Source organism: Meleagris gallopavo, chromosome 4, assembly GCF_905368555.1.
Source record: "Meleagris gallopavo chromosome 4, MGAL_WU_HG_1.1, whole genome shotgun sequence".
Classification (NCBI taxonomy): Eukaryota; Metazoa; Chordata; class Aves; order Galliformes; family Phasianidae; genus Meleagris; species Meleagris gallopavo.
The window spans coordinates 69,410,405-69,433,072 of NC_139407.1; the positions used below are offsets into that span (position 1 = coordinate 69,410,405).

The 22,668-nt window shown below is 47.8% G+C and overlaps 1 protein-coding gene across 4 annotated transcripts in view; it reads left to right on the forward strand.

The window, feature by feature from the left end:
• Positions 1 to 22,119, forward strand: part of SFXN5 (sideroflexin 5) — a 78,636-nt gene extending 56,517 nt beyond the window's left edge. For 3 of the 4 annotated variants that reach the window (XM_085223772.1, XM_085223773.1, XM_085223775.1), the window contains 2 exons: positions 2,990 to 3,107; positions 18,109 to 22,119. In XM_085223772.1, coding sequence (XP_085079898.1) covers positions 2,990 to 3,107; positions 18,109 to 18,186 — 196 coding nt within the window. In that variant the 3' untranslated portion in view covers positions 18,187 to 22,119. The remainder of the gene's footprint in view (positions 1 to 2,989; positions 3,108 to 18,108) is intronic. The other variant, XM_085223774.1, reaches the window with a different exon arrangement.
• The last annotated feature ends 549 nt before the right edge of the window (positions 22,120 to 22,668 follow it).

A 22,668-nucleotide genomic window follows, 5' to 3' on the forward strand; every position in this document is an offset into this window, starting at 1 on the left:
CCCTCCCCACCATGCCTATAACCACGTCCCTCAGTGCCACATCTCCATGGTTCTGGAACACCTCCAGGGACGGTGGCTCCTCCACTCCCTGGACAGTGTGCCAGAGCCTGACCACTCTTTCAGAGATATTATTGTCTTCTGACATGACACCTTCTCTTGACATGGGCTTTTCATCCCTTTGTTGTCCAGTCTGAGTGCCAACAAGGTTTAGTTCACCAGAGCTTCGCCACTCGTGGCCTGTGCACTGACAGCATGTAGAGCTACTGTTCCCGTGGAGGAATAGCTTCATGTTACGGTTCTGCAGAATTAAGAGAAGATAAACTCTTCTGAATAGAGCAGTCTGCTTTAGAAGATGCCAATGGCAAAGCTGGGCCATCAGGATCTGGAGGTTCAGACCTCCTCGAGACAGAGGACAGCACTGTACATTAATTAACTCTTCAACAAACAGTGACTCACTGCATTTATTTTTAACCTGCTGTAATATAATATTCTGCAATGAAGCCATTAGGAAGCATAGAATCATAGAGTCACCAAGGTTGGAAAAGACTTCCAAGACCATCCAGTCCAGCTGTCCACCTACCACCAATGTTGCCCCACTGTCCCTCAGTACAGAATCGAAACATTTCTTGAGCACCTCCAGGGACCAAAGTCTAATCATCCACTTCCAATGGGGAAGCTAATGGGTGAAAAGAGGGTTTTGATTGCATTTGACAGCATTTGACAGCTAACAAAGTGCAGCTTGCAATATTTAACTTAAAATTCTTTGGAGATCTGTGTCGATAGCGGAGATCCTGGGGACAGAAGAAAAGTGACCTCTCAACTAATTATGAGTCATTTATTCTGAACTACACAAATTTTAGAATCTGAATCCCAATTAAGACATTACACTGCATGTGTTAATTGGTCCCTCTCTTTTCTAAATCAAGCCATAACTCTTCTTAATTAGGAGGTTAGCCCTTGTAATTTGAACTGGCCTGAGTCTGAAGCACTTCTGGAAGTCACACCTAGGGGCTGTACTGGGGATCATTTTAAATTGGTTGGGTTTTTACATGGGTGATTATAAGGTCCCCAACAGGGCAGTAATTGAAGAGGGTGCAACTTCCAAATGAAGGTGTCAGGGTGCTGCAGGCGGTGATGTCTGGGCTCTGAGCTGTGCTCCAGGAGGCTCGAAGGAGGCGGATCCGATTTGCACCACGAGAGCCCTCACAGAGCACAGCAACTCAAGCAGCAGAGTAAGTCACTTCCAGCAGTGCATCCCAGGGACAGGTTTTCGCAGCTCATTGCTGGCAGTTCTCAAATGTCTCATTTATGGTACCTGAGTTAGTGAGCGCTGGTGGCATAAGGCAGGGAGCAGAAGCTTCTTCTCCTCGGACAAACACTTACTGGCTTTGCTTAGGTCATGTTCTGTGCCAAACAAAGTAGCTGAGTATTGGAAAAGAGAAGCCCGTCTTTCACAGCACAAATCAATAGGATCAGCTGTGTCTCCATAGCTTATTAGCGAGGAGCTGAGACGTTTGAGGAGCTCTGGATCCCATTTGCCTTCCCTGTTACACATTTCCCTCCTTACTACACCAGTTCTCAAGGCAGCTTTCAGCAAGGATTGCTAACAAAGGGCGGAGAGTCTGAGTGTGCAGACACACAGACAGCATACAGCAGGGTAACGAGTTCCCACACATCAGCTGCTCCGTTGTCATTCATCAGGTGCCTGCTTGCAGCCTGCAGTAAACATGGGGCAGGCGGGGGTTGAGGTAAGCTGTTATCTTGCATGGGCTGCACAGGGAGATGCACCTGCAAAACAACCCAGGCTTTACCCCAGCCTAACGGCGTGCCCTGGTGTGGGAAATGTTGCCTGACGTGTTTTTGTGCTGCCATCCCAGTGGAAAGGCATTGAACTGGAGCTTTCTGCCCACGTTTGATGCCCTCATCAGCATCCACAGGATGGTCAGAGTGGGGATGGACATTGGGGCTAAGGAACAAGGCCATAGCTCGCAACTGTGGCTGCCTCTCCATGTTGCTAAAACGCTCTGAATACTCAAACAAAAATCACCACCAATTTGCTGTCTCAGTTCCATTTGTTTTGGATTGGTAGAAAGAAGTCGAATGCCCGATGCAGTTTTGGTGCAGCTAGCTTCAGAACGAATCCCTACTGAATTGTATGTGACACCCTTGGTGTCTGTGAATTGTCTGAGATCCTGTATCCCTAAATATACACAAATTGACATCTTCTATTAGCAAGGTCTTGTTCCTGGCTTTCGGTGTTAATTGCATGAGAAGGGTCACTTAATGGGTCATTATCAGAACCTGACCTCATGGTATCTTTACACATTTGCTCTTAACAGCTCCTGAACTCATAGATACCCCCCGAGGACAGCTAGTGTTAAAGCATCCTTATCAGCCACTCTGCAGATGTTTCATTTTTAGCAAATTAAGGTATTGTCAAGTTTACTACTTGATTACCACATTAACAAAGTCGTATGCCTTTTGCAGTACGGCTGTGTGATACGGCTGACAATGTTCACAGTGTCTCTCAGGAGTCTGATTTCCTTCTGCTCACCCAACAGTCTGCAAAGTCTTAAAGCAAGCAATGCCTGACCATGGCCAGATCACCTTGGGTGCAGCTGGCTCCACTGTGGGATGGTTTGAAATGGGAGAAACGTGTGAACTGATCCTGTTTTAAGTCCTTGGAGGTGCTCCAGAACCGTGGAGGTGTGGCACTGAGGGCAGTGGGCATGGTGGGGTGGGTTGGGATGGGGTCTGGGGATCCTGGAGGTCTTTTCCAACCTGAATGATTCTTTGATTCTGTGACATCTTCTAGGATCTTCTGTGGGTGAGCTTGAACTTGCTCTCACCAGCTGGGAGGACCCACTAAGAGCAACCTGCACCACCTGTGGAGGAGAACAGTGGGTCTGGTGGAACGCTAACGTCCGTTTGGATGATGGCATGAACTCATTAATCTGCAAAATGGTTTAACAGAGTCTTTCCTTTCCAGGACATCGCTTCTGAGGTCCCGTCCCCGGATGGTTCTCCCAGTCCAAAGCCTTGTGTGCCTCGCTGCCTTTGGCCTGGCCCTCCCCTTGGCCATCAGTCTCTTCCCACAGATGTCTGAGGTCAGTGCACTGCTTCCTGCAGTGGGTTGTCTCAGATTGTCTTATCAGTGCTGTGGCTTGTTTTGCTCTCCTGGGTAATATGTCAATATAAGTTCTATTTGTTTCAAAAATTGATTTGTATTGGTCTCTACTGGTCACTTCTGTTGTACTGGTATTGGTCTCTACTGGTTAATTCCTTTTTTTTTTTTTTTTTTGTCTGGATGGGTTTATCCCCAACTTGCAGCCAGGGAATCTCGCTGTACACTTGTCTGCAAGGCTGAGAAACACATTACAAATTTTCTGTTGTTCTTCTAGCTGTTTACAGACTGAGATGAAACTGTCCCTTAATTTTCTGTTTAAGAAACAGAATATACCTCAATCTTGGAGCCTCTTGCTAAAAGACGTGTTTTCTGATGCTTTAATGATTCATGTGGCTCTTTCTTAAACTTTTTCTAATTAGTCAACATCCTTTTTGGAGCATTTCCACGAGAACCAGACGTGGTATTCCAGTAAGAAGTTGCACAAGTACCAGTTACAGGGCTGTGTGATTTGCTTGCTTCTGCTTGAGTTCGTACATCCACAGCACGCGTTAGTCATTTTGGCATGAGCTCAGCTTTAATTTCCTGTCCGTCAGTTGTCTGCTGTGATCCCAAGTTCTGCTCAGTGGTTTTCATTATGAAGGACTGAGGGTTCTTTCCTGGTCCAGCAACTTTTGGAGGAACATATCCATAGTTCCCCTTGGACACTGAGCACCGTGTTATGCTCCTGGATCCAGGGAAAGGAGCTTCATCCACACGAAGGTAGCAGTGGACTTTCCTGAAAGTCCCTCTTTGAGAAGACCAAAGAGGCAAGACCACAGGAGGTGGTCACTGACCCCAGAAATAACATTGCCACTCATCCCCCAGAATGATGTCCCATGCATTCATTGCTTCCAGAGACAATTTCAGGTTTGACCATAGCACGATACACACCAACTTCCTTTCTGCAGTTCCCCAAGCAAGCTCTCTGAGGTCTCTGTATCTTAGTCTCACAATTATTTACCACTTTCTCAGAATCTGTGTCTTCTCAAACCATTAGCAGCACTCCTTGTTATTTTCTCCTTTCTCACTGATGACACACGTGTTTAAAAACTTTGGCCAAACCAAATCATTCTTTCAACATAGACAAGAAACTGACCCTAAAATTCTGTATGATTTAGCACATTTTCAGTGTTTTCATTATATTCATTATCTCAGTTCTTTATGTGAAAATGAAGCTTACAAGGTCCTTTTGCATTTTGTACTGAGCTTTATGAGTGACTGATAGTCTATATCACATTGCATCTGATATTGTGATTTGGAGAATGGTGTTGATGCTAACAGCTATATGAATCCACAAGAAAAATAAAGGTTTAGCTTCCTTCAGAGGGTATACAAATTACAGACATCAGGCAATACTGAAAACCATACAGCATCACTTGAAAATGACCTTCTAAAAGCAGATGAAATGTTATCTGCAGTGTAAACATGAATCAGTGCTGATTAGTAGATCAAACAGAATGACGTGCTCCCTGCCCACACGTCATGTCACTGAACAGAAACCACTGCAGCTGATGGTGTAGCTCCTCACCTGCTGGGGTCTTGTCCTTGCTCAGCTGGAGTTAGCTCTGTGCACACAGCCGGACCTCAGATCTTTTGACTCCAAGAAATCAGGTTTTCCAAAGCAGCCTTTGTCTGGTCAGTCTTCCTGTTAGGTTTGCATCACTATAAATGTGTGTGAAAATGTGTAAGGGCATTCCTCCCATTCCTCAAAGTCTCGCTGACGTATCCCCAGTGGTCAGCAACTCGGAGGTGCTCAAGTGATCAGAGCAAGTGACTTAGAATCACAGAATCATAGAATATTCCAAGTTGAAAAAGGCCCGTAAGGATCATCGTGTCTGACTCCTGGCTCCACATGGGACCACCTAATAACTGACCTGAAACAGTCTTTCCAGAACCATTGGATGTTTGAGCATTGACCTCTCTCTGTGAGTACGTAGATCAGTATGTGTGTATTCATGTGTGTATTTGCTTTTCTTTGTAACTGCAGCAGGTGAAGCAGCTGTGAGTACAGCACAACCAAGATGATGCTGTTGTGATGAGCTCTGCTCAGGGAGTAAATTATTAATGACAAGATGTAATAGGTGTTTTCTGTTCCAAAAATATGATAGTGGTCTGAGCAGCAAGCCTTTCAGGAATCGTAAATGGGCCAAATTCTGCCCTTAATCACTCATTCGCAGTCCGTTTTCTTTAATCAGAGGGCAAACACAGAAGCTGATGTGTTATCAAGTTCTTCTTTTAGCATGGGAGCTTGACTGGCTACATTTGATCCTCTTTATTCGGAGCACGTTTCAAACTTGGGGTGAGTTTGTAAGCAGAATTAAGAATCCTTGTGATAGATCTAATGTATGTCCCATATAAACACAGACTTACTATCGAGCATCAGCTAAATGCCCCTTCCCTGGCTTGCCAAATACCTGCCAACCTCAGAGCACTGTGGTCATGCTCTGGTTGCATGACGTCCTGGCATTGAATGAGTGTTCTTCCCAGCTTTGATTCTGATTTATAGCAAAGTGCCTCAGCCATGGCTTCTGTTTTAAAGGAGCGTAAGAGAAATCAAGATTCATCTCTGATTGCATACAGAAGCATCAGTATCACCTAAATGAAAAATCTGAAGCCGAACAGCCTTCACATGCTGAGAAAAAGAATGCATCCAGACCTTCTCATGGGCCTAGCTAATACCTCCAGTCATCCTTGATTTCGTACAGATGGAATCCCCTTTGCTGGCATGCCAGAATTAGAGCTTTTTTCTAGGTCTTATGGTGCTGAAGATCACCTTATAAAAATAAAACTTTAGTGTGAGCCATGAAGACATGGGTCCTTGAGACGGAGCACGCTTAAGACACTCAGAAACATGCTTTTATCCCAACATAGTGTTAACTCCAGCACCTAAATACATCAATATGCATTAAATAACTCACTGCTGTTAAGTTTAGGAGAATCATCTAGTTAATGCATTTAGCCCACAACCTTGAACTGCCTCCCATGCCCCCCGGGGAATCTCTCTTCTAGCCGCCTATCCTACAGCATCCCCACTGACAACTCCTACTCAGCTATGCACTGCCAATAGAAACAGCTGTGACAGTTCCAAACTGAAAATGGGACTTGTGCAAATGAAATTCAGTGTAGCAGCAAAAGAAATAACCATGGGGTTGCTCCACTGATTTTCCTCCCTTTGGTCCCTGCTCATCCAGATCATTCATTTTTCGCCGTCCAAGAGGATGCTGTTGAGCTTCCAGGGGGCTGCAGAGGTTACCTTGCCCCGTGCCAAGTGTCATGGTGATAAGGATAAAGCCAGGTGAAAGGTGGAGCTCAGACAAGAGTTGATGGAAGGAAACCCTTCCACTGGCCATCATACACGTGCCCTCACCACAGGTTGAATTTCAAGGGTCTTGGTAGCCAGTTGGGGCAAAACAAGCCATCTTCCGGAATTAGGCTGATTGCAGCTGAAAGCCTTTTCTTAAAAATTATCTTCCTTTTGGATCTCCAGGACAAGGGGAATAAACAGCCTAAAATCCAAGGCTGAGCTATTGTTTTCCAATCTGTTTTAGCCTTCATCTTGTTGGCAGGCTGCTTTAGAAAAGCAAAAGGTTAATGAGCCAATGTGCAGTGGGATTATTGCAGTAAAGATGACAGTGAACCAGTAATTACTAATTAGATGCAGTTTAACAGGAGGAACAAGTGAAATCTCCTCTTCACCAACTGTCAATAATTAGCAGATTTGGTGAGGTTGAAATGTGTCCACAGTTAAAAGGCTGATTTTTTAATGAAATGGCACTTGACAAAAGAGCTGTATGGAGGTCACAGCCATAGCCCTCGAGACGCTTCCCTATACCATACTTAGGAGGGAAATCAGATGCAAGACAGCAGGGGGTCCCCATGAAACCATTTCTCCCTTGGGATTGCATCGCATGGGGGGAGGGGAGCAAGAGGGATTCTCTGCAGTAATTTTGTCCAACTTGGATGAGAAGCGAAGGAAAGGATTTGCCAGCTGCCATGGGGAAAAATGTTTGAGAAGTGAGAAGTTCTGTGGTATTTCTTCGCTTTTGGGTTTGAGGAATGGTTTTTGGAGAGCTTGGTAACGTGAGTGTGTTGGTCAAAGTCTGCCCTTGGGATGGAGGTTGACCTTGAAAGGAAATCTGCCTAGAAAAGAAGAAATGGCACGAGGTTCTGAAGGACTGGCAGGAGCCTGGAAGCTCAGCTGTATGTGTCTGCCAAGGACTGAAGAAGATTCAAGCCATACCCCGAGGTTTTGGCTTCCTACTGACACACAGATGATGCTCCTTCGTTGACTTAAGAGGTTCTTTTGAGGTTTCTTCCCTATGTACTGTTCCTGTTAGGGCAAAGTAACTAGTGACATAAACAACAGTATCTGTATTTTCCATGTGAACTAAAAATGTAGAGGTGATTCTTGTGAGCCCATTAATGCCCATTACTTATGCAGAACCCCCCAGGGTTTACATGGCACTACATGGTTTAATGCTGATGAGGCTGGAGACTAATTTGAACACCTTTAGAAATGTGTCGAGCCTTGTTCTGGCCTACAGATGAAGGGTGATGCTTAACAGGGTATGCATCAAGTGTTCTTCGGTGAGGACGAACTCATATCTGTCAGGTTGGAGGACAAATGAGTGGTGCCTTTCACACAAAGGGCAACTGGAAAGGGAAAGTGTTGGCAGAGGAGGTGATGCTGGGGAGCAGCAGGATGACACTGCCGTGACTGCACACAAAGGCTGGAAATGATTGCACAGAACTCAAATGCAGGTTGCTAGGTTGTCTTTTAAAATAAATAACAGCCCATGGAAGTCTCAAACTAACTAGATCTCTACCTGTAAACCCAGCACAAGCTGGGTTACTGGCCCAGCCTTATTGATAGAAGGTTGGAAAAGACCTCTGAGGTCATCAAGTCCAACCACCTACCCATCATCAGCACCGTGCCCACTGTTAGCCCTTGTGGATATACCTGTTGTCCCCAGAGCCTCAGCATTGATTCTGGCTCCTGTTGGTCTATGCCAATGCATCCCATAGGTATAGACCATTTATAAGTATTCGGGTAGTTGTTAGTTTTGTTCTGGAATCTCTCTAGTTTAATTCCATTTGTCACTCACAGGGCTTTTCTGAACTGATATTTGGCATTACAGGACCATAACCTTTGTCTTGAATTGCAGAAGAGCCATGTCTTCCTTCAGCACGACAGGACCGTGCCTCAGCTGAGCAGGGGAATGCAGAGATCTCTTTAGCCTTTGCTTGATCATTTGAGACTGGCGACCACAAAGCAAGGACATCTGTCTTGTACTTCTGTCAGAGCTGCCAGCATGGGCAAGGACCTGAAGTCTGGGGGCTGAAGTGTTCATCGTTAACTCGTTTTGCAGCGGGTTATTCCTTGTCCCAGACCAAACCACAGCCCCTTGCCATGTCTGTCCATGGGAGCAGTGCCCCGTATCCAGTTCTGCCTTGATTTCAGCCCTTCTCTCAGTACTGGCGTGGGGACACAGGACTTCAGTCCCATGGCACCACCAAGTCCATGCCAAGAAGGTGACTGTGTGACGTCTGCAACCTCCTGAGCAAGAGGAGTTGAAACCATTGCTCTGAGCTTCAACCTAAGGGGTGAGCAAGGAACGTGAACCTGACCCTGAGCTGAACTGCCAATTTTGGTGGAAGGTTTCAATCTCATCCAAACGTTACTTTCAGGAAAAGAACATTTGAGTTCTTTTTCTGTAGCAGGGGGCGTTGCCACCCCAATCCCTGCCAGTGCTGGTACTGCTGGTGGCTTAGCAGGGCACGGAGGGCTTGATCTGAGCGGAAGCTTTGGGAAGAACATGGACACACGTTCTGCTTGCAGGAAGGATCTGGTCTCTGGGGTCATCACATAGCAGCGGTGAGGTTTACAACTGTTTGCACCTTGCAGTGTAATTACGAGGCTCGGTGACATCCCTCGGGTGGGGAAGGTCACGAGTGAGCAGTGCTCTGATTGATTTGGAGCCTCTGCCTTTGTTCTCACCTTCCCTGTCCGAGGGGCTTTGATTTGTGACGGCTTTTTGAAGTCTGCTCGTGAGAGCGGTCCTTTGTTTCACCACCAAAATTCACGGGAGCCAGCCCTAAAATCAGACCCTGCACCAGCAAAGCTGGTAGTGAGAAGCAATGCTTCAAGCCAAGGTGTTTTTTGTGGTCATTGGAGTGGGTGTGGGAGAATGGACTCCTTTGTACTGCCCAGGGGCTGCAGCAGCGGTGTCGGATGGGATCTGGTTTCATGTTTATATCTCTGTCCCTGGGATACAGGTTCAAGTATGTAAACTATCTATCCTGCAAGCACAGGCTCCTGCAGGTGTGTGGGTGCTGGTGGGCATAAAAAAACATTCCTGACACCATCTCTTTTGAGGAGTCTTCACCTCCTGATGGCTATAAGCCATTAGGAGTCAAAAGAAAGAGCTGACATCCGACAACTCCGGATAAACAGCTAAACATTAACCCTTGAAGTGGCTCAAAAAAACATACTTAAAAGGCACTTTGTGGAAAGAAGCCATTTTTTTTTTTCCAGGCCTGTTAATTACTGTCTTTCTTCAGGACACCTTTCAGCAGCACCTCTTGTAAACAGAGCAGCAGCTCCAAACTGCTGCCCCTGGGATTCCTGCCCTTGTTATAGGGCAGCACAAAGACACGGTCCCACTCTCTGCTCCGTGCAATCCCCCAAGCTCCTGCTTGGCCTGAAAGCCAACGCCTTTCCTTTCCTTCTACTACCCAGTCTGAAAATTTGGGCTCTTTTATTGATCACCAGCAGCTGGTCTTTATTTGGGGCAGCAGGCTCCATCCATGGCACTTCCCTGGCTTACCCCTGTCTCCAGTTATTGCATAAATCCTTTTCTGCATGCTCACAGACATCCATTTTAGCTCATCTGAAACAACCTTTCCTCCAACTGCTCCAAGTGAGCCATCAAGGATAGGAGCAGAGGAAGGCGACCAGTTGTCCAGACTTGCCTGCTTGGTTGTTACTGCAGAGAATGGGTTATTAATCACATTTCCCAAGCACGAGTGTATATAATTATCTGTAATTGCTTTTTAAATCATTTGGATCTAGCAGCCTGTTTCTAATGAGGCTGTTGGTCCTTCAAGGGAAGGAAGTGCTATGAAGGTTTGGGCTCCTGAGGAGCTTGCTTTGCTTCTTTAAAGCGGTAAGAATAGCCCTAAATCCTGAACAGCTATTGAGCTCCTCCTTAATAGCTGGAGAATTGCAGGGTTCAGCATTCTCACCAAGCAGCAACAAATGCTCTCTTCCTCAACACAACTGCTGGAGGGGCTCTGGCTAGGATGAGCCTAATTGCTCACTTCCATCAAGAGGGAAATTTCGGAACGCCCACAGAGCCCACAGAGCCCTCACCTCTGCAGTGGGGAGTTCTCAGGGTTGTGTTTTAGGTAATGGCTTTTTTTTGGTCTTGTTATTTAAAACCTGTATTTATTTGCTTGCTTGTTTTAAAACTTGGGGCTGCTTCTCTTTGAGAAGAAAAGGCTCTGGGGAGACCTCATTGTGGCTTTCCAATACTTGAAGGGAGCTTGTAAACAGGAGAGGGAACGGCTGTTTGTGAGGGTGGATGGTGATAGGACAAGGGGGAATGGTTTTAAACTGAGACAGGGCAGGTTTAGGTTGGATATGAGGAGGAAGTTTTTCACTCAGAGGGTGGTGAGGCACTGGAACAGGTTGCCCAAGGAGGCTGTGGATGCCCCATCCCTGGAGGCATTCAAGGTCAGGCTGGATGTGGCTCTGGGCAGCCTGGGCTGCTGGTTGGTGACCCTGCACATAGCAGGGGGTTGGAACTGGATGAGCACTGTGGTCCTTTTCAACCCAGGCTATTGTATGGTGATTCTATGGTGGTGCTGTAGGCAATCCTCTCCTTCCCTGGACAACTGGACCCCTCAATTTTCAGTGTCTTGGAGCTGGTGTTGAGGGGACTGATCTTTCAGTCCTTCTAGGAGTCTGGAAGGTTTGAACACACTGTGCAGAGCCCAGTGCTAACCAAGCCCAAGGCTGAACCGCTGGGAATGTGTTCCTTTCATCCCAGCATCCTGCTCATCACCAACGTCCTCCTGTGTGACACCAGGAGGGTTCTTTGGCATCGTGGGGTGCTTTGTGCCTTGGTGACCAGGTCGAGGGCAGGAGCTGAGGGTTGAAATATGGCTGTTGAATAGCTGTGTTACAGGCAGGGACATGCCCAGCACCCGGAGCAGCCCTAGGTGCCTGCTGCCCTGTGTTATCATCCCACCTGCTGACACCGCTGCCATCAGTCATTCCTACAGCGCCGGAAATTGGTGTGCTGCTGGGCAGTGGGAGCTCATGGCATTGAGACTGCTCTGCTCCACCCTGGATGGGCAGGAGCCTAAAATGCTGCCTTTCCCTTTTTTCCTTCCCGATTGCTTACTTCTGATGTAAAAGCAACACATAATTTTTCTCCTAGAGAAGCTGTGATGAGCTCATTTGCAGCTCCGTGCATTGGCAGCTGCGTGCGCATAGAGCTGGAGGCAAACCCCCCCCTTAATGAAGGTGCTGTCCCATAACTGACCCTTAAATCATGCAGACTCTCCTGTTCTGCTTCAGGGCAGGGTCAGTTGTTCCCATTTAAGGTGAGGTAACATCTTAAGCTGTAGCTGTCTCAATTGCACATCTCTATCCGAACATCTGTTGAGTATGAGGATATTCCTGCTCGTTGCAGTGCAGAAGCCCCATGGCACCCAAGGTGCTGCTGACACTTTGCATTTCGTGCTTTGCTAAAAGCAGTGACGTTTCCAGGGGACGGTGCAGAGGTGTCAGCAGATGTGATAGAATGTGAATAGCTTGTGGCACGAGCTCTGCCACTGACGTACTTTGCCTGTAACAGATGTTGTAGAGGGCTGTGTGTGTGTGTGGCCACATTCAAACCCTTTTCCATCTGGGTCTGAAAAGAGCCTCTGTTTTTCTTTTTGACCCATAGAGAACATGGGATGGATGCTGGTGGTCACAGCATCCGTGACAAAAAACAGAAACCTTCTGAAACAATGGCCCCAGGAGCCAGCACAGCCAAGTGTTCTGCTTCCCTCCTTGTTGTTTCATGCAGGGTGGAGAAAATGGGGATGAAATCAATTTCAGGCAGTGTCTCCAAAATGCACCTTTGGTGTAAACATTCCAGCATCAGTTGGAGCAAACTGCTGGACTAGGAGCTGCTGTCAATGAAAAGAAGATCTAAAGTATCTGAAAGAATAATATTCGGGCAAGAAATTGGTTTTTGACCCTGATGAAGTGTGATAAACCAGAGTAATGAGGTTCTGCTGCTTGCAGAGCTGCGTTAGGTGGGCATTTGTTGATGGTGGAAGGGGTTGGTGTGACCCACCATGAAAGAGCTCGGTGGTTTCACACTGTGGTTGCACCAAGCTACGAGCGGAGTTGTCTTGTGGCCTTGGTTCTCTCTGGTGGCAGCAACAGGATCCAAGGGACTGGATGTTAGGAAAAGGTTCTGCACTTGATGTGCATGGAAGAGGTTCCACAGGGCTGTAGGCATGGCCCTGAGCTGCTGGAGCTCAGAGAGCATTGGGACACTGCTGTCAGAGGTTGGGTTTGGGGCATGGGACATGTTCTGGTGGGCATGGTGGTGATAACTGATGGTGGGATGGTTGATGATCTTAGTGATCTTTTCCAATTTAATGATTCTGTGGTTCTTTGATTTTGTGTGATCCTATGTTGGACCAGGAGTTGGACTTGATGGCAAAGGTTCCAGAGAGCTGTGGGTGCCCCATCCCTGGAAGTGCCCAAAGACAGGCTGGATGGGCCATGAGTGATCTGATCTGATAGGGGGGCACCCAACCCATGGCAGCAGGTTGGAACTGGGTGAGCTTTACGGTCCCTTCCAACCCAGGTATTCTATAACTCTATAAGGAGAAGGTGGCAAAGGGCTCCTGGAAGGGCCCTGAGGACCCAACAAGCCATGACCAACCCTCAGTGTGGCAACGCAGTGACCAGCCCCGTCGTGCCTTCCTCCTCCTCCAGATGCAGCATCCGCCAGGCTGCCTGGCCCTCCCCCTGCCAAAACTGGCTGCTTTCTTCCTTCTTCTTCCCCCCCCTCCTCTTTTTGGCTGAGCGATGAGCTGTATGCCAAATCCATCTGCTCCTGTCTCCCCTAGCTGCCTTCCATATCGTCGCAGGATCCCTGGCAGCGAGCCTAGACCTATCTCTCTCCCTGCACTCGGAGGAGCACATTCCTTTCTACACCTTTTCCCGAGCTGGGATAGAAATGAGTATCAACCCCAAACAAAAAGCATCTGCTTTCTGCCTGCTTCTGCCTCACCGGACGCGCATGTACGTTACACCCGTGTCAGCAGCAAATGCAAAACACACACAGCCCTGCTCACAGCCCCGGGCTGGCGGAACCGCCGGAGCCTTGCGCCCGCTCCCTCCCGTCTCCGCAGCACCAGCTGTGACCACCGCACCATTTGTTCCTCCAGCCCACGCCAGCACTCGGAGCCAGTTCTTTATCACCCCAATTAGCCTTGTCTGTGCTGATGAGAAGAGAGAGGCTCCCACTGCAAGGCAGGGATGGGGGGAAGAGAGCTCGTGCGTGGTGGGAACCACCTCTCGCGGTGCCCTTCTTTGGCTTTGTTGGGTAGATTTCACCAGGTCAGCCTGCATCACCTGGGGGATGCTGGGCTATAAACTATTGCTTAAATAAGATCACCACTTTTTGTTTTGTTCTTGCTTTCTTGGTTATGTGCTGGAGGGAAATGAAGGGCATCCTCCAGCTCTCAGTGGCTTTGCAGTGCCACTTTTGTGGTTGTGTTTGGAGATCTGTTTTGGCCATGTCCCCAGCGAGGATGTCCTTGCCTCTGTAGCAAAGCTTTCAATATCCTCTTGGGAAATGCAGCAATTGCCCCTTCCTCATGAGGAGAAGCTGAATGAGCTGGGATTGTTGAGTCTGAAGAAGAGGAGGCTCAGGGGAGACCTTATTGCTCCCTGCAGTGACCTGCAAGGAAGTTGTAGCAGGGTGAGAGTTGACCTCTTCTCCCAGTTAACTAGTCGATGAGAGGTAATGGCTTTAAGTTGTACCAGGAGACGTTCAGGTTGGATATTAGGAAATTTTTTTCTCTGAAAGAGTGGTCAGGCACTGGTACAGACTGCATAGGGGGGTGGTAAAGTCACCATCCCTGGAGGTATTCCAGAGCTACGGAGACGTGGCACTGAGGGATGTGGTCAGTGGGCTTGGTGGGGTGGGGCTGGGTTTGGGGTTCTTAGAGCTCTTTTCCAACCTTAATGATTCTGTGATTCTAACGTTATATCATCCCCTATGCTGATATACCAGGATAACAAGAGGTCAGTGCTGCACTGATGGCTGCATCAGCCTCAAAACCTGTTTTTTTTCCCCACAAACCAGCCCTTTCTCATCATTCTCCAGCAGTGATCTTCATACACCACGTTTCCCCATATACTGGTTGTGAGCTTGGATCCCTCTTGCTCTTCTGGTGTCATTGTTGAAGACCCACTTCTTTTAGGGATCTTGGTGCTGGTCCTTTGCATCCTTTGACCCAGCACAAGTAGATCTTCCTCACTGGGAGGAAGAGGATGGACACAGTTCCCATGTGGGTGCTTAGTTTGGAAGGACAGGATTGCCCCATGTAGGTTGAGACAGATCCTATCATTTAGTGTAGAACCTATTCCTTGGAGAACCATTCATGATGGCCATTTCCTGTTAGAGGAGTTGCCATCATGGTCATGACCAAGAAAGACCCTGCTGAGGGTCTTCTTTGAAGTTCAGGCAAAAGAAACATGGCATAAAGGCTCCATGCTCTCTCATGAAGTCCAGAGGAAGGTTGGCTGAGCGGGTCCGGGATGCTGGGCAGCTACAACAGCAATCTGCACCAAAATAAGGAAAATATCAATTTTTAGCAGGAAACTGATGAATTGGAAGAATGAATTGTTCTGCATTTGATTTCACAGGGTGAGGAATCAATAATTCCCAGTACTCTTATGAACAGATCTGCCAGTAGTGCTTTGTAACTCGTCCCTCCTGTGCCTCCTGTGCTTGCCTCCTTGGTGGGGATACACCCCTTGGAGCTCATGTAGCTGAGACTCTAGAGCAGGAATTCCATGTCTTTGTATCTGCTTTAGTAAAGTCAAACAGAAATGGATCTGCAGTTTGCTCCAGTTCAACCAGTCACTCTCCAGTAAAGTTATTTCACATCTTCCTATACTTCAGAAAGGGGCTAAGGTGAGCTCTGTAACACTCATCTCCAAACCAGCCATTCTTGCTGAGCTTCATCTGATTTGTGCTTAAACTTTCCCACCTCAGAGCCACCAACCCTTCTCCAAACATCTGGTTGAGATACTCCTTCCCTCTTGGATGCTCTTTCTGCTGCCCAACTTGAGTCTTCCTCACTGCTTTTCGAGTTGCATCCCATTGCAGTATGAATGGACCAATACACTTCTTCTCCTTGCATGTGCCTATACCTTCAACTTCTCTCTTCTTGATTCAACACGTCCAGGCCATCATCATTTCCCTGTAGAAATTGCTTTCAGACCTCTAATCTGGGGTCCAGTGGGGCTTCCTTTGGAGAGCAAGTCCAACGCTCATGGACCCAGAGGTCCCATGTTATGATTCTGTGGCTCTCCGTTTGCCTTCTGTATAGATATCTCAACCACAGTCTGGGTTTTGCTGTTGCCCTGCCCCTAAGCCCTGCCAACTGACATCCAACTGGTCAGGGTTGGGCCGCCCAACTGGTCAGGGTTGGTCTACCCAACCCCAAGTCATTGGTAAGCTCCTCTCACCACGATGTTTTCATACTGGTGGGTGAAAACACCCAACTTCAGTGCCTAGGAGCTTTTCCCCTCTGTGTTTGGAAGAAGGAAAAGAAAACAATGGGAAGAAAAGCTGTGTCAGAGCCAGGCAGATCAGAGTTAATCCTCCCTCAAAATGGATCCTGTCAGTGCTGTTGGACGTGAGAATTGCCTCTCCTCTACCTTTGCTGGGTGCTCTCCCATCACAATGCTTCACTTTGTGTTTCGGCACAGAAAGAAATGGTGAAGTTGCTAATAATGGCACGAAAAGAAAATATGCTACATCTGTTATGGATAGCAGTACAAAATTAGCTGATCACACCTCTGACACCCAAGATGTCTTCACTTAAAATACTCGTTGGCTTACTTTACATAATTTGCTGATTATATTTAAAAGAAATACAATTTTGCAATTACTGTTCTTTCTGGTGTGCTATCTATGCATCATTTTCTTTTTATGTTTATATATTTCTCCTTCATTAGTGCAGTCTGAAGGGTGATTAGATCCCTTCAAACATTTTACAGAGGTTAAACGTTGATTAAGATTTAATTATTACTGTAAATAGCTTGGAATGACATATGGTGCAAAAACCTGACATATGTGCATTTGAATAAATGAAGTGCTATTTCCCATGATGCTTCAGTAGCTGTTTAACAGCTTTGCTGAAGGGTTATGTTGCACCTCATGTTAAGATTGCTTTGATGTTATATTTTGTTGGGTTTTTGCAGCTGAAAGCTAAGAACAGTTTTTCCAGTTTTTAAAAACATTGAATATTTTAAATACCTAAATTGTTTTGCACAAATTTTTGCTAATTTGTCTAACTAGGTTAAACATTTTCAAAAGCATTTCGATTTTTAACGTGGGCTCCTCGCATTGTGTCAGCAGCAGCACCCATTGGATGGGTGGGATTTCCCAAAGTCGAATGGCGTGAGGCTCCCCGTCCCATTTGGGCACGGGGGCACCCAGCTCCTCCTGGGGACGCAGTGTGATGAAGAGCTTCCTGGAAATCCAGCTGGGAAAGTGTAGCAAGGGGATGGGAATTTCGTGGGGATGGGGGAAGGAGTAGGGACAACGCACTGTTGTTTCTCTATTGTACATCAGAGCACTTCCTGGAGATGCTGAGTGTGAGGTCTAGGCTGCACAAATGGTAGTAATGGGAAGACAGATGCTAGAATCACAGAATCATTAAGGTTGGGAAAGACCTCTCAGGTCATCAAGCCCAACCCATCCCCACCATGTGTGCTAACCGAATCCCTCAGTACCATGGTCCTTGACAGGACAAGGGGAATGGTTTTAAACTGAGACAGGGGAGGTTTAAGTTGGATACTGGGAGCAAGTTTTTCACTCAGAGGGTGGTGATGTACTGGAACAGGTTGCCCAAGGAGGTTGTGGAGGCATTCAAGGCCAGGCTGGATGTGGCTCTGGGCAGCCTGGTCTGCTGGTTGTGACCCTGTCACATAGCAGGGGGTTGGAACTGGATGATCATTGTGGTCCTTTTCAACCCAGGCCATTCTATGATTCTGTGATTCTATGATTGAACACCTCCAGGCTGTGGGAATTGGTCTCACACTGGTGACACCAAACCACCCAGAGTTCAGCTGTGACTCTTCTTGCTGGAGAGTGCCAGGAGCCCTGACTTTGGAAAATGAAAGGATTTCTCCTGGAAAATGGTGGGTGGGATCTGTGTGTTGCTCCTGTACACTCTGTAAAAGGTTGCCAAGCAGAGAGTGACATCATTTGGTGCAATGTAAGTCCATTTGAACAGGGGTGGTTTGAGGCTCAGTCGGAGTAAAGCACATTAAAGACCCTGCTAAAGAAGGGGAGGGACTCTTTAATAGAACGTATTGAGAGAGGACATGGGGAAGTGGTTTCAAACTAAAAGAGATTTAGACTGGGTGTCAGGAATAAGTTGTTTACAGTAAAGGTGGTGATGCATTGGCAGAGATTCCCTAGACAGGTGGTGGCGTCCCATCCCCGGAGACACCCAAGTCAGGCTGGATGGGGTTCTGAGCACCCAGTGAAGCTGTGGGTGTCCCTGTTCATTGCAGGGAGTGGGACCAGATGGCCTTGAAGAGTCCCTTCCAAACATTTCTGTGGTTAATGTATGGCTCTGTCCATCTCCATGGTGCTGACCCTGACTTTGCTCTGCTTCCGTAGATCGAGACGTCTCGCCTGGAGCCGGAGATCGCAATGGCCACCCCCAGTAAGACCGTCATCTACAACAAGGGGTTGTAAGTGGGAGCTGCACACCCCTCCACCCAGAAGATCTGGGCAGGGAGAGGGGGAAAAGTGAGATGTCAACTGGGAGAGAACGCAGCAGCGAGACAACACAAATCCTAGAGCTCAGCGATAGTCCTACTGCTCCCAGAGAGCGGGAGTGGGGTAACACTTTTGGAGAACTGACACCTCTCACACCACTCAACAAAATTAACATTAAAAGTTTTAACTTAGCAACAGCCAGAAACTACATTCAGACACTTTAGACGACTAGCAGAGGAATGATCTCTAAACTTCTAGCACTGCATGGAGGGAAGTTTACGGGATGGTTACATGGCTATACCTAATTACATGGGAGTAGGCTTCACCCAGCAAATTTTGTTTTCAATGCAAATTAAATCACAGCGCTGACACTGCACAAAAGTCATTCTGCAGAGACCGACGGGTGCGTGGCTTTGAAGCTCTTGATAGGGTGTTTGATAAGTATCTTGTATCGACTCCTTGTCAGCACAGCCCCAGCTGTCACCCAGCACATCAGCAAGGGGTTCAAAGTCCTGGAAAGCCAACGTGCCCTGCATGGGATGGGATCTTTGAGCAAAATGGGTGGGGTTTGTCCTCTCTGTGAATAAGGCAGTCTGAGCTACCTGGGTAGGGTTCCATGAGGGATTAGTGAAGCTGCTCCACTTTGAGTCCACTTGTCCTTTGTTTGAATGCAGTGATGGGGCACTGCTGGGTACAGGAGCCACATCTCACCCAGGTGTGTGGTCCCGTGGCCCCACAAACCTCCTCCTAGTTGAGTTTGGGGCCGTAATTTGGCTTTCCAGTATCTTTTACCCAAAAGTATAAAGAGCAGAGTTGGATTGTGGCCACTGAGGTCATTACAGGGCTCGAGGTGTGGTGGTGATGAGCACGGCCAAATGCAATGGTTGCCATCATGACAATGCCAACTCGTTGGGGCTGGGGGAGGGTGGGGGGAGCAGGGGAAACCAAATGTACACTGACAGAGAATGTATACGAAAGGATGCTTTGCAATGTATGGGAGTGGGGGCTGCACAGCAGATTCTGTCCCCACACTGGTGTGGATCAAATAATTGCACGTCGAAAATGAGAGTTTTGTGGACATCCATGCCAACGTGGAGGGGAGGAGAGGCCAGCAGTGCTCTCCCCATCCTTTCTACTGACAAAACAGCTCCCGGTCCCTGGTGCTGGTGGGAGTGCTGAGCTCATGGAGCAGTTCTGCATTTCCACCTGCATGAGGGACAGCTGGATTTGACCCAGCAGAGTTCTTCTAATGCACTAGATCAGATGAATGTACAGTCAGCACGTGCTTAATGTATGCTTAAATACGTGCTGGCTCTGATGGTGTAACTGAGCCCAAAGCTGAGTGGACCAGATGCCTCCAAGGTGGGTTTTGAGGCTGCCGCATCCGTTCTGCTGCAATGCTGCAAAACTCATTGATCTCAGTCTTTTTCTTCTTTGGGGAGGGAAGTGACCGAGGCTTTGTAGTGGGATGGTTTGTGCAAGGATTTGGTCTTGCATCGTAATTACTGATCAAAGCTAGTGAGCTCCAGCTACCTGCAGGGTCTGCAGATGGAGCGAGTGATGTGCGGCGGGGGGTGAGCAGGCAGCATGCAATGCCAACAGCGCTGCTTGGAGGAGAGCAGGCTGCAGGGTTCCTAATACACTCTGCCCTATGGAATATGAGAGAGAGATCCTGCTCCGTGGGCAAGGAGTGGCCTCAGGGATGTCAGAAGAGCAGCACTTGGGGATTACGGCTCGGGTCAAACCCAGCTGCGCAGCCCAACAAGTGACAACAGTCTAAATGAGCCCGGGTTTGTCATGTCCTGTACAAATCCCATCAAACTTGTTTTATTTCATCGGGAAATGGAGTGGAAAGCTTCTGCTGAGAAAGACCCTTCTGCCTCCTGACCCAGCCTTTCCCAAGCTCTTGGTTCTTCCAGCTCAGCCTGGCATTTGGAAAGCAAAGGGGCTTTTCCTGCACAGTTCCTAAACTTCTCCAAAATCCTCCACGGCCGTTGCATTGCAGAGTACCTACACGTGTGTCAGCAGTGCTTGTGGGGTGTGCTATGGGGCTGGAGAGATGAGGTTTGGCTCTGCATCTCCCAGAACATTGTGCTGACTGTAGGTGCATTGCATATATGTAATTTTTTTTTATACTTATATATATATATAAGGGCAGCAGAGTTGAAACCCAACTTTGGAGTTGGGCTCCAACCCTACTGCCTGTCCCCTTGTTGTCCATTGGTCTGTCCCCTGCCATGGGAGCCATGGGAGCTGCACAAGGCACGTGCAGGAGGATGCTCACCACATTTTGGTGGATGTGTGGTCCCCTTTGGGCAACACGAGCGTGGCCGTGTCCCCACCACGAGGTTCAGAGGTCTCCACCAAAGCTTCTGCAGCTCCCACAGCCATTGCAGCATTGGGACCCTTGCTGCAAAAGCAGCAGAGTGGTTCTGCAGACACCGACCTGACCTTTGGGGAAGCACCAGCCTGCAAAGCCCATGGTTTGACCATGGCACACCGAAATCACTGCTGTCACTGTTGGGAAACATCCTTGTCCTTCTTGTGCTTTGCCCAGGAGCTCAAGGTTGGCAATTTGGCTTCGATCAAAAAGTTGACTCAGCATGGAGCTTAACTCTTGGTACAGCCTGAGAAATGAAAAGCATGGCACTGGAAAGCGATAGCACATTAGTACTGTTTATTAGGACAGCAAATTGTGCCAAAAAAGAGCTAATGATAACATTATACACATTCTCTTAATAGCTAATTAATCTCTTCGACTCTCCTAATGTACAAAAGGAGCCTTGGGTTTGCGAGAACAACCCAACCATTTGCATTTATTATTTCCTATAATTGGGGAACTGGAAGAAATGGGAAGGAAAAAACCCACCTCACACATCAAGTTGTTCACCTCAGCAGATAATAATAATGAGATGATCATCTCCAGTAGTATTTAATTAGAAATGTCGCAGCTAATTGATTTCTTGGATATGTTAATTAAGAAATAATGAGGACCAGGTTGCAGCAAAAGGTGCCAGCAAGAAGTTTGATTCCCTCCTGGAAGAAGTGTCCTTGGGCTGCTCCCCATGGGCTGTTACCCCTGGCCCTGGCCCTACAGTGGGCCATGGGGCTGGGAAGCGAGCCCACAGCTCAGTGGTTGGTTCCTTCCTCCTACAGAATGAGTTTTAGGAAGTAACCGGGTCTGATCTTGCCAACCACATCCCTTTGGATTTCCCTTGCAGGAGTGGGTACCAACGTGTGGCACAACAGCCCCAGTAGGTCCTTGCCCTGCTTCTACCCTGGGCAGCCTTGATACAGTGGTTGGCAACCCTGTCCATGGCAGGGGGTTGGCACTGGATGATCGTTAAGACCCCCTCCAACCTAAGCTGTCCTGTGGTTCTGTGATCTTTGAGGTCCCAACCATTCTGTGATTCTGTGATTCTACGATACAAATATTCTACGCCTTTGTCCTATGCGCTCTCACATCCCGTGTGCTCTCACAACCCAAAACTGCTAATGGGGGATTTTTTTTTTTTTTTTTCTGAGCTGTTTATCTGCTTTGCCTTCCTTTCTCACTTTTCCTTCCACGAGCTCAGGCACGGCTCCATTCCTTTCCGCTCCACGCTCATCATTTCTCTCCATCCCCACGCAACCGGAGCCGTCGCCCTCGCAGACCTCAGGTTACGCCGGGTTCCCACTCACAGCCCCCGGCACCTCCTTGATTCCCGTTAGGAATCAGCCCCTTGTGACATCCTGGTGGCTCCGTACGGCTGCCTCGGGGGCTTCGCTCCCGGCCACGTCTTCCAGCCGCACACCCCGGCACGGCCCCCAAACGCACACAGTCTCTTTTTAACCTTCTCAACAGATTGATCGACCGCAACACTTTGTGTAACACTTGGACGTGTCTGGAATAAAAGCATTTAAAGACTTTGTTGGCTATGGCAGCACTCGGGGATGGGTGAAGGGTGGAAGCGAAATTTGGGTCCTGTTGGGGATTGACAGGAAAATTTGGGTCTGGGTGGATATTGGGCAGATGGGAGCAAAATTTGGGTCTCTTTGGGTATTGGGGAAATTGGGAGCAAACTCTGGGTCCCAACTCAGAGCTCAGCGTGGCCAATCACACTGATGCAAGGGTCAACACAGATTTGGGGCTTTTAATGTTTTATGTGCTGTTTGCAGAGGGGAACTGCTCTGGGGATGTGGCTTTTCCCTTTGCACATAAGGAGAGGGGAGCCCCTTTCCAAACGGCAGGAATTATTACGTATCTCTCTATTTAACTATTATATTTGAGTATATCATATTTCATTATTATATTTGTGTCTATCATACTTATTTGTACGTGTATCTCATACATGATATGCATAAATCAACCCAGCGGGTTGGTGGTTGGACTCGATGGGTTGATGGTTGGACTCAATGATCTGAAAGGTCCTTTCCAATCTTAACGATCCCATGATCCAACTTTAATGATAATTCTAT